The sequence below is a fragment of the Grus americana genome, chromosome 8, assembly GCF_028858705.1.
Source record: "Grus americana isolate bGruAme1 chromosome 8, bGruAme1.mat, whole genome shotgun sequence".
NCBI classification, from domain to species: Eukaryota; Metazoa; Chordata; class Aves; order Gruiformes; family Gruidae; genus Grus; species Grus americana.
Genome location: NC_072859.1, coordinates 33,809,987 through 33,824,005, shown reverse-complemented (window position 1 = coordinate 33,824,005; position 14,019 = coordinate 33,809,987). Strand labels below are relative to the sequence as shown.

At 40.8% G+C, this 14,019-nt stretch overlaps 1 protein-coding gene across 1 annotated transcript in view; it reads right to left on the bottom strand.

The window, feature by feature from the left end:
- The window catches only part of CACHD1 (cache domain containing 1), a 112,070-nt gene that overhangs the window by 24,945 nt on the left and 73,106 nt on the right, over positions 1 to 14,019 (bottom strand). Inside the window, exons 5-12 of the mRNA XM_054834029.1 lie at positions 13,714 to 13,840; positions 11,386 to 11,530; positions 9,535 to 9,751; positions 5,895 to 6,044; positions 4,562 to 4,795; positions 1,865 to 2,014; positions 1,192 to 1,315; positions 562 to 679 (exon numbers count right to left, since the gene is read on the bottom strand). Of these exons, the coding sequence (XP_054690004.1) occupies positions 562 to 679; positions 1,192 to 1,315; positions 1,865 to 2,014; positions 4,562 to 4,795; positions 5,895 to 6,044; positions 9,535 to 9,751; positions 11,386 to 11,530; positions 13,714 to 13,840 (1,265 nt within the window). The remainder of the gene's footprint in view (positions 1 to 561; positions 680 to 1,191; positions 1,316 to 1,864; positions 2,015 to 4,561; positions 4,796 to 5,894; positions 6,045 to 9,534; positions 9,752 to 11,385; positions 11,531 to 13,713; positions 13,841 to 14,019) is intronic.

Genomic DNA, 14,019 nt, shown 5'->3' with positions numbered 1-14,019 from the left:
CTACTGATACAATTCTGAAAAAAAGATAGTATCAGAACAAGAAGCTGGTGTTTTCCCAATTATATTAATTAATGGACCATACTATTCTGCCCCAAACATAACAACAGTATTCAGCAGAAGAATGACTTAATACTAAATACACTGCCACAGCACTGTATTCAAATGTGGTCTCTGGTAGGTATTTACGTGTCACCTGGCTTGCGGTATGACATCCAGACCAGTATAGACTTACTTCCATTGGGAAAGCACGAGTGTAATCGCTATGTGACCGTACATTACATTCGCCTTATGAAATGAGTGCCTTCATGAAGAAAGAGCACGCACGTATCCACACAGACACATCTCCGAAGATGACATGATAACTAACCTGAAATGGTAATTTCAATGGCTCCTTGCTGTAACAACCCCCCCCCCATTCATGCAGTTTCTGAGTAATTCAAACCCAGTAATTCAAACCAAAAACAATACTTCATGCTTCGCTATATTCAATACATTAACGTACTCTTCAACATATGAACTTACTCTATGCCATCCTGCGACAGCGTCACTTTTATTCCTTACCATTTTCCAGGCATAGCTGACATTGTAGGCTTCTTTTCCAACTTCTCTCAGTTTGTTTACGTGCCAAGACAGTGAGGAGTTCACAGGAACCGTAATGATCTGGCTGCCCAGGGGAATGCTATAATGGCAGATATAACATCCAGCAGTTTGTTAAACAGTGAGTAAGCTTAAGCGAAGGTTTTGCTTAAGCAAAATCCATCTACTGTACATTCATAAAAATATCATAAGAAATGAAGAGATTAACTGTTATCTGTCTTACGTGATGAAAAGGTGTATGTATAATTAAAATGCACTCACGTAACATTACACTTCGAGTTAAAACACGTGCTCGGATAAGACGAAGGCTAAAGAAAAACCCAGACCAAATAGTGGAAAATTTTCCTGACATGGAAGAGAGAGATTAGAAAGAGTATCCCCCAGATCAGCCATGGAAACCACTCCTTAGCACACCAAATGATAAAATTAAGAAAGTTGGAGGAAAAACCAAACCAGAACTGTTGGGGGAGGAAAAAAAAATAAATCCAAGTATCCAGGTACTGTAGGAAAAGGAACTTTACCTTACATTCTCTTAAAACTCCCCTAGAAATACTTCTAGTGCCCTAAGGATTTTGCTGATGTCCTGTTCCTTACCTAAGGATGTTCTGGCGCACCAGCTCAAATTTAGGAATGTTCTCATAGTGGATAATATCCGTGTGGAGGGGTGGTTCGGACAGCAGGTAGGGCCTGGTCAGGGATGGGTGCATAAGAGTGTATCCTAAAAAATAAAGACACAAACCCACATGTTGAATGCATTAGCCCAGGATGAATATTTATAGGGGAAAAAAAAGAATACAGTAAATACAGTTTTTGCAAAAGCTTAAAAAATGTCAGTGAACAAGCAACATTATCATCGAAGAAGTTGCAGATGAAGAACTAGGTAAGCTGCCAATGAAAGACAGCTCGAAGAACCAAGCAATAAAAAGAAGTTGGGATCAGAGGAAAAGAGCTGAACACACACATGCAGCAGTTTTGCCTTTTGCCCTACAAATCTAGAAAACCTCGGCTCTTACACAGGTAGAAAATCTCAACGGCAAGTAAGCATTTCCACGTCAAAACTCCAGAACGGAAATTTCAAGTCATGAATCCACCTACAGTCTCCAGCAACTCTCAGGCAAAACTAACCAAACAACACGCAATTAATCTTTTAATAAATATTATCATTCATTATTTATACACTACTCAGAGACATGAGAATTAAGAGTTTCCTTTTGATGGTTAATGACCTCAGCGGGACTAGAAGAGATTATCAGAGCCAAAAAGTTACCTTTATTATCAATGAGGAACGTGTAGGAACCCAAGGAGTCTTGATAATAGGTGACATCTTCCAAGATATATGCGAGATTAACATCTACTCCAACAATCCCTAGCAGCAGGTTTCCAAAGTAACACGGTTTACTTACAGTCATTATCAGGCCTTAGAATAAGAGACATAACATAAAACCATCAGCAATAATATATAGTTAATTATTTTCAGAGGAAACAGAACATGCACTTTGTCATTTCAACATGTTATGCAGTTAAATTTTATATAGTATTTCTTGCTGGAATATTAACGAAAATTGGCAGTCCCACGGGGAAGCTGAGCAGGTCATGTCTGGCTGGTTTTAGCCACTCTCCTTAATTAGTTAATTTCTATGTTTCCGATAGTACCTAAGGTACATTTAATCAATTTATTAAAATACACAGCACAACTAACGTTTTGGGGTTTTTGTCAGTCTACAAGTGGATGCCTTACAGATAAGAAATACATTTGCATTAAAAGCCAAGATAGTATTTTCTTCCTTTAACATCATTTAAGGCAATTTAAAAAATAGGGGGAGGAGGGAGGATGAGAATTCATACTTGTAAAGCAACAATAGGGATGAATTATAATTGCATATTCAGAATATTAAAACTCCTCTGCTTAACTAAATCCCAGTATGGCTACTTGTAGTGGGAATCATACCCATAATTACACAATGGTTTGAGACACATCTTGTGCCTGAGGTAAGGACTCTCGGTAATACCTTATTTCTCTTACTTTCTACACCAGTGCTATTTGGAAACTCAGTGACTCTTTTCCTTCAAAGCAATATAAAATTCATTTGCATGCATAAGCTTTTAAGTACACTTTGATATTTATGTAAGACAAACCTCTATTGCACCATTTCTAATCCTTCTGTTGCTCAAATGTTCCATTATGCTTGGATATGGCTTTGTGAGAGAGTAATAACACAGCTTATCTACCGAGGTTAGGAAATGCTGAAAGTAGCGAGCGTTCTGACTCAGAAGTGATTTGCTCAGGAACAGTCTTAAATTTGTTTTGGGACTCAACAGACAAGGCAAACGTGCAACCTAAATTCAGCAGCCCTTGAAAACTATTTAGCATAACCCTCAACTACTCCTACGTACTAGCCGACACTAAGAGTATGCAAAGTCTTGAACGAAGTAGTATAGAATTTGCTGAACTGTCAAAGCAATATAAGAATCACCAGTGTATTTCCTAGCATCACTGTGATGATCACATCTCTTTTCTCTGTCACTGCTCCAGTGCCCTGTAACGTCAGGTGAGCTGCCCAAGAACTAGCAGGGGTAAACCCTACAACTCTGATCTTCCAAGCGTGTATCTCAGCTTTAGGAGGGGCACCAGATCCCAAAGGTAAAAGGAGCAGCAGCACGGCAGCTTACAACTGATGATCCTTAAGCGAGTATTAGCTCAGGCGGTGGGACCCGCGGCCAGGTCTACGTCCAGCCGGGGGAGCTCTGCCAGCACTGGGGAGCAGCCTGAGCCCGCTCCCTACCTCCTGAAATAGGATCACACCCATTGGTGCTGACCCCGAGCACAAATTGAACTAATTTCTGCATTTTCTACAAGTGCATCATCTTATACACATGCTGGTACACTCCCAGAAGTCTCTATTACTAATCTACACTTTCAGTCTCTCCAATACTGCATGCAGCAGTGAGATCAGATAAAGTTGAACACACAGTTTTTGTTAACATGGCATCTAATTTCAAGGTAAAAGGGAAGATCCATGCACCTTCCCACCACGACACCATGAATTAGAAACTGATGGGAGAATCAGACTGCAGACATCTCCTGTGTTACGATATTCTTCAGGATGCATTCACGGTCTGTGGAAAAACTGTCACCAGGTTTCCACTAAATTCTGCAAGTCCCTCGCTCCAGACTGGCCGGGCCATCACCGGCCAGCTCAGGCTTCCTCTTCTGCCCAGCGCTGGGGGCAGACCAAGTGTGCTGCAGCTAAAGGAAGAGCTAAAGATAGCAAACTTTGGACAATAATTAATAATTAATAATCTCTTTTTGTGCCATTTGCTAAGCTGGTTGCCTCTTACAGAGGTCTGCTTGCTGATGTCCGGTGTCCCCATCTCTATGGCCTAGCAGCGGGGAACGGGTGCTAAACGAGTTGTGAAGAGCCACTGCTCGGGGTGCAAAGACAGGATAAAGGGAACTCCAGCTGGAAGGAAGACTCAAAGTCACATCCACAGCTCTCAAACGATAATAACTTTTTCTCTCTTCCACTGGGGGGGCCTATGCAATCCCCTGAGTCTACCTGTAAGACCTCAAGACATACAGAAGTACTGAAATAACGAACCCTGCGATGGTGCAGCACGGTCACGGCTGGCATTTCAACGTGACAAGATTGCTTCTCTCAAATACAAAGAATTTCTCTCCACAAATTAAATTATGGATGCTGTATACATACGCATGTATAAGAACAAATTTCACCCCTGAGAATCCAATCTGAATCTACCTACTCCATGTCTTATTACCACTTTTTTTATAACTAGATCTCCTGCAGACAAAAAACCTACTGGCATGAAAGGCTAATTTTAAATTTGTCTTCGGAACACACCTAAAAGCATCACCCTGTAAGACTACAGTATATTTAGGAATACGTAAGCAATAAGGAACCTAATCTCTTACATTTTTATACCTAAATTCAGTGTAAGCACTTACCATCTCCCATTTCATCTGAGAAAGGCAGACTGAAGACTGCCTCATCGATCATTCGGTTGGGGAGGTTTGTATAGAATCGGCCAACCGTAGTTTCCAGGTTACTCAGCTGGTTTAGGACCATCATGCTTCCCTTGATCACAGGTAAGGTTGTTCGGTCCGGCACCCCATACTTCACCGAGTTCTGCTCTGCCAGGTCTCGCAGAAAGGCCAGTTCCTTCAAACCTGTCACTCCCTCTGAAAAGAGATGCAAGAAATAGAAGGAAGGAGATAGAAGCAGCTTACTTTCCATCAAGGCTTCAGTATCTTACTCCAAAGTACTGACAATAAAAGCAAAATGACACATATACTGTACTGTAGGACTGAATACACTTATTTAAGCAATAAGGTAAAGTGCTAAAACACTAGTATGGCTTTTGGAAAAGTAATTAGCTAGTACAAAATTTAATAAGATTGCCTCTCACATACTGTTGCACATTGCAAAAATTCAACATGCTGTTCACATCACTGCTTTAAACAAAGATCTTCTAACAAAGACTTATGTGACCCGTAAATCCACAGGATAGCTCTTTGTTCTCCACTGGTGGCTAGTCCACATAAAGGACCAGGAGCATATTATACACCCTTGGAGATAACAGGCTTTGTTCTTTAGCTTAAACATTAAAGTTTCACATTTTACATAAGTCTTGGGCTCAATTCCTGCAGACAAATCAAAGACTTTTGTACATACTAGGTTTTAAATGAGTATTTAAATTTACAGTCAAATGACACATTAGCTTAAGCATTAGCTTCCTTGGCTAGGAATTTTTAGTAATACGACATACAGCCTTCTTATTAAAAATACTTTGCTGGAAAAAGCACAGGATGCCAAACTACCGTGTGCATGATCTTCATATTTAACTTCACTCTTAAGCTGATCCTAAATTATCAAAGCACTTCAGATTACGTTTGATGTTACATTCATGCTCCTTGGCTAATGACTGAAAGAGAAGTCACGTACACTCTCGTTTTGCTGGACCAGGAAACAGGGGCAGCGTCAGGAAGGTTTACAGTTGCAATAGTTATCAAATTTAATTCAGTCTGGTTGCCACTAGACAATTTAGGCAACAATGCTTTATATCCTGAGCAGCTGCACTGAGATATACAGTATATAGTGGCACACAGTTTTATACGCCAAAGAGGTAACATCTAGATGCAGCCTCTGGATTACAGAGGCCAAAACCCCTTAACAAACTGCTCCCAATAAGGCATGGAATTACATTTGGATGAGCTTAATAAACTAGCTGTACAATGAAAGGGAATTTTCATCCACGGGAAACACAAAACCATTTCTCACCATTCATAAGCGCATAAGTAAGAATCATTACTGAGTTATTGAGGAAACTATTTTCTTCACTGATGACACGTAGAGTAGCTTTTTTATCATCTTCCGATGAATCTTTCGATGTAATCCCAGCCGAGAGGTAAATTATGACCATATCAGTATCTAAAAAGAATTACACATATATATGCAGAAAGCGCATTAGATTTTTAACTCAGGAAAGTCATGTGGCAAGAGCCCTTACATCTGCCCACAACCATACACTGCCAACAGCTTCATTTGCGTAGATTCACAGGAATCTACAATGGATAAACATGCTGCAGTCTTACAAATTATATCCTTCGTTTTTAAACTTCCGCTCACGGCATTTAACAAACATCTGTTTGCTTCGGTGCCTACCAGCTACCCAGAAGCACCGTGGCTTGTTTCTCCTGAGCAGACCTCACAGGCACCTTCCAGCCCAGCGTGCTGCAGAAGCTTCTCTAACTCCATGGAGAGGGCTTAACAAAAGGAAAAAAAAACCTGCAAGTTTCATCTCCTGACCCACCGTTCTTCTCTCGTCCTGCAATACTACAGGGCGCAGCAGACCTGCATCCCAGGGGAGAGCATCTGACGGAATTTCCTACACGAAAAGCGCATGGTGCTTTCCCAACCATTGCCGCTGCATGCAGGGAGCTCGGCATCGCTGTTGCTGCTGACCACGGGGCCCTCCTCTTCCTCCCTTCCAGTAAGGTTTGCCCATGGCGGACACCCCAACAGGCATACGCGAGAAACACAAAATCCCTGTACGAGACCTTTCCACCCACTACTCCTCCTTCATGCCTGCATTAACGCTGCTGCGATTTTGTCCTCCAGGCAGAGGACGCCGCAGGATGAAAGGCACCTGAGGCTTGGTATGGTGTAGGTTAGAGCGTAATGCTTGAGAAATGCGACGTGGCACACCGCCATTCCTCATCGGCTCGTTTCACATGAAGTCAAACACGTTTTTCAAGCTGAGTATGTTCTCGGCAAAAAGCCTGCCTCAAAGCCTTTGAACATGTAAATGCAAATCACTGCTTACACACCATCCTGTTTCATCACATTGCATCTCAGTATTAAAAGTATTTTACGCATATAGTTAAGGCACTGGTAGGGATCACACACACACCACCATATAGTCTGAAGTACACAAGGTTAGTTGGTTATATACCAACTTGGTTGTCTCACCTGGGTTTTTTGTGGGTTTGCTGTGGGTTTTTTTGAATAGGTATGAATGTTTTGATGTGTACATTTTGTCATCGTGACTTGAGAAGAATTTCAGCCAGAATTCGCTTTTGATACAAACAAGTTAAGAGGTGCTGTTAATCTGGGGGGGAATTTCTGCCTTTTTTTTTTTTTTTTTTAGAAGCTAAAACTAGGAAAAAAAGCAAAGCCAGGTACTAATACAGCTTTGACAGTAGTTTAAGGAACATTGTTCACGTGTTTCCTAGGCTGTAGCATAGCTATTATATACTGTACCCAGCATGATGCTGCAGTCCAAAAGTTTTGCTAGCAGGAGTAACATATGACAGTCCTAAGTCTGCATTAGGGATCAGTGCTAACAGGGCATCCTACTCATTAGCTGATCACCCTACGCTGTGCGATACACTACACTTCTGATAGCAGGACCAGGCCCTTACATTCAGTGTACCGTTACTGCAGCTATCTATAGCGTGTGCGTGTATATAATATATATATCTACACTGCAATTTTATTTTTTTATATATATATATATATACACACACACACAGACCCCCCCCCCCCCATCTATTTACCTAGAGTTTTCAGGGAACGTTGGTACTCGGTGGCAGAGCATTTTCTTACACTTTGGGATGAGGTTCTGCTGAGCAGGACTGCAATAGGAACCGGCATGAGGCAGGAAATTCAGACGTGTTCAACAGCACAATTCTTCCACCTCATACCAGTAAGTTCCCTTCTAATTTTTCCAGTGTGAATTCGGGAGCAAGGCTGTATCTCAATAGCTTCCCTGACACACCCACGCATTGTTCTCCGGGAACAGGATGTTAGAAAATCACCAGTGAAATGAATGATATTTTTTTCTAGGTTTATTTTTCTTTTTAAAAAAGATGAAAAGATTATTTACAAGAAAATGAGACATGTTTTATAAACATCCTTTTCTCAAACCTATTGTGTGTCTCTGTGAATTCTGAAATTTGCTATATACACATTAGGTCTTCAAAATCTTTCATGCTTAGAGAAAACCTAAATCCAAAGCATTTGCCTTTTAACTTTCTGTGCTTGTGCCCCAAAATAATTGTTTGGTATGAAACCTAGTAAAAATACATGTTTTCACATTAATGAATACTATGCCCAAACCTTCTAATCCTAATATAAAAACAGTGCCAAACATTAAAGATATGTAGGAGGATGCAGCAAGACTTTACAGCTGATGTTCTTGGAATAACTACTGATGACTAATGCATCTTATCCCAGCCAGCTTCAGCAGCACTGGATTTTATTTTTTTATTTTCTAGAAAGTTGCAACCCTTTCATCACTTTGCCAGAGGATGGTAAAAACCCGCCCTTGACAACCCTATCTTTCAGCTAAGCAGTGTACAGTCAGATCAATGTTTCACTACATCTACAGCCTAAAGTTCAGAAGTTGGCTGAACCTTTAATAGCAAAAGCACCATTTTATAAATCCAAGGAGTCACACGAAGTAGAAGCACATTTCCTTAGTTTTTCCAAAGCACTTTTCTTCTTGGACTTTCCTTTTTCACTTTCTTCTGTTCTGTACAGCATCTGAGCTGGTGCCCTTCGGGACACTGAGGAATTTGCACTCACTGGAGCAGGCATAGGACCAAGCCATGGGATCCGTGTTACGTAAATTGCCTAAACCGATAGAGACCGGTCTGCTTTCTCCACCCTGCCACAGCACTGGCAATGTTACTCAACTCCAATGAACGTTCAGAGCACAGCTTCAAGAATTTGCTTTCCACGGCTTCCTGGCAAGGAAACGTGCCACTCAATTTCACATCCATCTTTTCCACATCTTTCACCACATCCTCAATACAAAAAAACCCAGAAAAACCCTCCCAATCTGGGGAATGGGAAGGAGAAAGCCCATAATTCATACACCAAAATTCAGAAGGATATTCTTAGATGAAGGAAAATTTAGCCAGGCCAACCTCACATTCCATAAAATATCACCCATAATTGGTATTCTCAAAAAAACCTTTTCCCTGAGAAGCAAGGGCCGCTTCCGTAGGATTCCAGTTAGGCAGATTATCCATACATGTATTTTTTAGCAGTAAGTCAATGAACCTGCAGCAACAGCAATTTTCATTAAAAGGACACTCCCCCCCCCTGCACACATTTGGGAAATAATTCAGCTATCAGGCAATTCAATCCTGAAATGTCATATTATAGTTCAAAAGAAAAGGAGGCCAACAAGAGAAATAAATGAAAAGGGAATGGCTGCATTCAACAGTCACTCATGCAGATTTCAGATCAAGTAAAAGCTACTTAATAAAAACGTGTGCTTCCCCCCTCCTTTTTTATTTTATTTAATATTCAAGATACTGCACTCCTTTGGCCTCTGTCAAAGCGAGAATTTCAAATAAGAAAACATTTGCAAGCCTCAGAAATAATCAGGATTGCACAAGAAGAGACTTACTTCCTTGGAGTTTTGTGCCATTGTTGGTATTTCGTATCAACTGGAAAGTCTTTTGAAATCCCACTGCATGCTGCGTAGGGCTGTCAGATGACTTTATACTGCTAACGAAGGTGGACATCTTCCTTTTTGTCTCACTAGTGGCAGGAGACAGAAACGACTTATAGCACTGATCCAGCGAGCAGGTTCTTACTGTGTCTGCCACGGTTAACACAGAGATCTTGAAAGAGAAGAAACTATATTGGATTACCTTACCATTTATAATTCTTTACGCACCGATATAGAAAACACAATGATAAGCTAACTGAAGAGATTCCGTGGATTTAAAATTCAATTGTTAAAAAATAAATGCTTGAGGCATAAATACATCAAATTTGAAAAGGATTAGACTTATGGTGATTTCAAGAAAAAGAGACTTCAGTCTTTGTTTCCCAGACAAAGTCAGCTTCACTCTGCTCGTACTTAATAGTTAATATACTGTTCTGGGCAGAAGACTAAGTGAACTAGAGCTAACTGAAAACAAAATTGGCAGAGAGCATTTTCAGGAAAGCCTTGAGTGCCTATAGAAAAGCGGAGTGCATACAGAAAATGGAAAAAGAAACCCCCAAAAACCCAAAACCTCTAAGAACTTTTCACAGGCAAGGCTTTATGTTGTTTTAATGCTTCAGTCAAAGCGAGCCAAATCTACCATCAATTTTTATCCTGTAAATAAGTTAAGCTGTGTAGTGGTAACACTTGCATTAATATACACATTACATACTAGTCTTATTAAATGAGTGGCATACTTTATTATAAATTACGACTGATGCAAGACAGTCATAGAATTAAGCAGTAATTATGACCCGTAGAACAGGTTTCATAACCACTGAGCTACTGTCCAAGTAATACGTCTTTTAAATCTATTTATCTATTTTCTTCATTATAGGTCTACATTGAGACAAACACTTCTGACACTTGAATTTAAGTACTACTAATTCTGCTAAACTATAAGCATTATTTTACAGTATTAAAACTCTCCAAAACCAGAGAAGTTAGAAGTCTTTTTCCTGTACTATTAATGAGAAGACTTAAGGCAAAGACTATAATCAACTTGATTTGACTGAAACTCTCTATCAAGAAAGAAAAAAAACAAAAAGCCCAAGCAGAAAGAACGATCAAGGTCCCACTAATAGAGAAAAACTGGAAGTAAAGACAAAGCTTGTGGTCCTGCAGAAGCACCCTGTGAGCCCCTGGTTGTAATCCCTCCTTAAAACAACTACAGGTTAAGTGACTTTCTCATTGCTGAGTAGAGTATCTGTGGCAGAGCGAGAAATACAATTCGGATTTCTTGGCCCGTTGCTTTAGCCTTTTCTTGCTAGTATCAAGGTTGTCTGGGAATCTTCCAAACACTAATTATGTTTCAGCTCACTTCAGTATAGCAACAGAATAATTTCCATTTTCAGAAGCAAAAAAAGACAGCCTCAGAAGTAAAATGACTTGCTCAAAGGAATCTACTACTTCAGAAGTCATCAGGCTCCAAGCACGGTTCTCCTAATTGCACACTGTATCACACTGCTGACCATCACCTAAAGTCCCTGCCCAGAGGAAGGAGCCTTTAAAGATTACTCAGAACCAAGATTTTGCCTTAGATCAGTGGGTTTCACTTTTTTCAGCCTGCGGATCCACAAGTGTTTCCCCTGCAGTAATACAGGCTTCCAAAAGTGAGTTCGAGTCCTCATCATCCATCAGAGGTAGACCACAGATCCCCATGAACCCATGGACCACAAGTTAAAAACACCGCGTTGGGTGAAAACTGAGAACACTGAGCATGGGTGAAAACAACAAAAATATCCTCATTGCTTGGAGAAAGCTTACCTTATCGTGTTCATCTATGGAGCTCAGAATAACCTGAGCAGCATCTTTGGCAATCTGAAGCTGTGTCTCTGTGACCGAAGCCCCATGGTCCACAATGACAACGATATGCTTGGACTGAGGTCGAACAGTAGAAACATAGACAGGCCTGAAGGAGAACATAACCCAAACCACTGCCATGAGTCATCTGTCGTTTCCACTAAAACGTTTACAAGTTAAAACAGTTGAGAATTAAAAACAAAAACACCCCATGAAGAAACAACCAATTATGAATGGAATTTCTGCCTTTATGAAAACTTCTACTAGGAAAGACGAGCTGAGAGTCTGAACGTACAGAAAAGGCCCTTACTTTCACTCCCTTTCTGATTTTTTTAACCAAAATCAGGTGTCAGATCCATCTCCCTCTGCCACAGCAACTGCTTTCAGCTAGGAATAAACAATTTTCCTGATGCAGCAGCAGTGTTTGGGATTACTGTTTGCAAGAGCTCACATCAAGTTTTGGATTAAGCATTCACAAGCGAGAAATGCCTCACAATAGAATTTGGGTGCCGGGAACCTTACTCACACGTAAAAGCGTAATAGCGTGTATTTGCTGGTTACGTGACAAGTAAAAACCTGTGCAACTGTGCAGAGTTGCATTAGCATAGGGTGTTTGGTTTACTGTAGTAAGGGAAGGCTTCTGGCCAAGAAAAGGGTTTTTCTTGGTGCCCTGGACCGCATTTCATGTGGGTCGTGCTCCACAACCCCTTGGACCGCGCAGTTTTAAACCCCATGGCCAATCTGAGTTAACTCGGGTGAAGGCTCTCGGTGCTGCCATGTGTCTATTTGTGCTAGCATCAAAAAAACCCGTATTTTCAGTGCAGCGGTGCTCAGATCCAGTTCAATATTGTGAGAGGTGTGTGAAAGATTTCACAAGCTCTCGCACCAAGGTTTCAACCTGGAGCAAATTAGGAAGACCTTCAACAAGGAGGAAGAACTAAAAAGAAACAGGACTCTTCCCTCTTTAGTCCAGACCCAAAAGTAGTTAGAGTCAAGTGTGAGTTTTGTGATCTAAATTTTATTATATCAAAGGCAGACACAGAAATCTTATTACGAGCAAAGGAAATGAAGAGGATTTTAGACAAGGCATTGCAATAAACAACTGGCACAAATCAGTTCTTAATTGTAAAACAGCCTGCAGCTCTACACTGGTATTAATACCTTGAACTTAAATAGGGCCTTTGGTCTTCAAAGCACTTAAGTATTAACTAATTAATCCATCCAAACTACCCTCTGAAGTGAGTACTAGCAAAAAGATATCCCTTATTTAGCCATGGAGAAACTGTGACCGAGACTGTGTCATTTGGATGAAATCACCAATGGTTTTAGTGCCAAAATTCTGACCAAGACTGAGGTACCCCCGGCTCTCACGTCTTCAGACCGCACCTTTCCAAAGCCACAGAGAACTTAATCAAGCCCAGACACTTCAGGCTTTGATGACACATGGAAGATAAGATCTGTAAACAGTTGATTGCTCAACACGGACAGGTAACCAAAACACTTTTTAGTCTCTGTACACTCAGCTACATAGAAACGTACCTGGATGTGCTGATATTTCCTCTGCATAGACTGATTAACTGGTACAATTAGCTAATGTGTGACCAGAGATACTAATGCCACTGCACTTTCTCAGAAGACTCCACCCTTGATTCTTGACCAGTCCCATAATACTGACAGCAAAGGCTAGGGAGAAAATACTGCAGCTGCTCTGCTTCATGCCTACAGAATAGGAATAGTTCCCTGAGCAAAAAACCCCATGTCATCATTTGATCCTTTTTTCTACAGTTTTCTTAGTAGAAACAGAAAGTTTCCAGTGTTGCTGCTTCCCCATTATCCACAACGTGCCACTTGAACCTTGGGTAGAGACTGGGAAAATGCTCCTACCTATGCCCCTTCCAGTCTCTCAGCCTTCCACCTCCCTCCCCAAAGCGATACACCTGCCAGATCAGTAGAATACATGTTCACTCCTTTATTAATAGGGGTCAACTATCAGTCAAATACAAGTCAAATTTTGCCTATGGGTAGACCTACAATTTACAAGTTACTGCTATTTACAGCTTATTTGATTTGGGAGAGGTGAGGAACCTGTATGTAATTTCATTTTACATCAAAGTTTCTTAAAAGTGAAAACTGGCGTGTTAAAAAACAAACTTAAGAAAACCCAAGGGATCCCATTAAAAGTTACTCATGAATGTTGTCGATTTGGCAAAGCTTAATGCTGAAATGAAATCAGGGCTTGAGGAATCCAATTTTAGTGCTTTGCCCACTAAATTATAAGGAGACAAATCATACCTGCTGCGGTGTTCATAGCTGCCTTTGCACCGGAACTTGTGGGCTGGGAAAACAGTGAAAATACCTTCTTCTGAGCTGAAATACTGCCATTTAATTCCTGGGTTAGACTTCAGATTATCAGCAAGAACTGAAGGTTGGAGAGAAAAAATGAGAAATGAAGTAGAGTTACAAAGGGAGGTCAAACTTGGAGGTATGTTTATTCAAGGCCTCTCTCAGATGTGCTTGGAGAAGAACCTGGGTCCCAACACCACCTACATGTAGCTCTATTTGAGGATTGATAGAGCCTCATGTCTGATTTGCAAACAG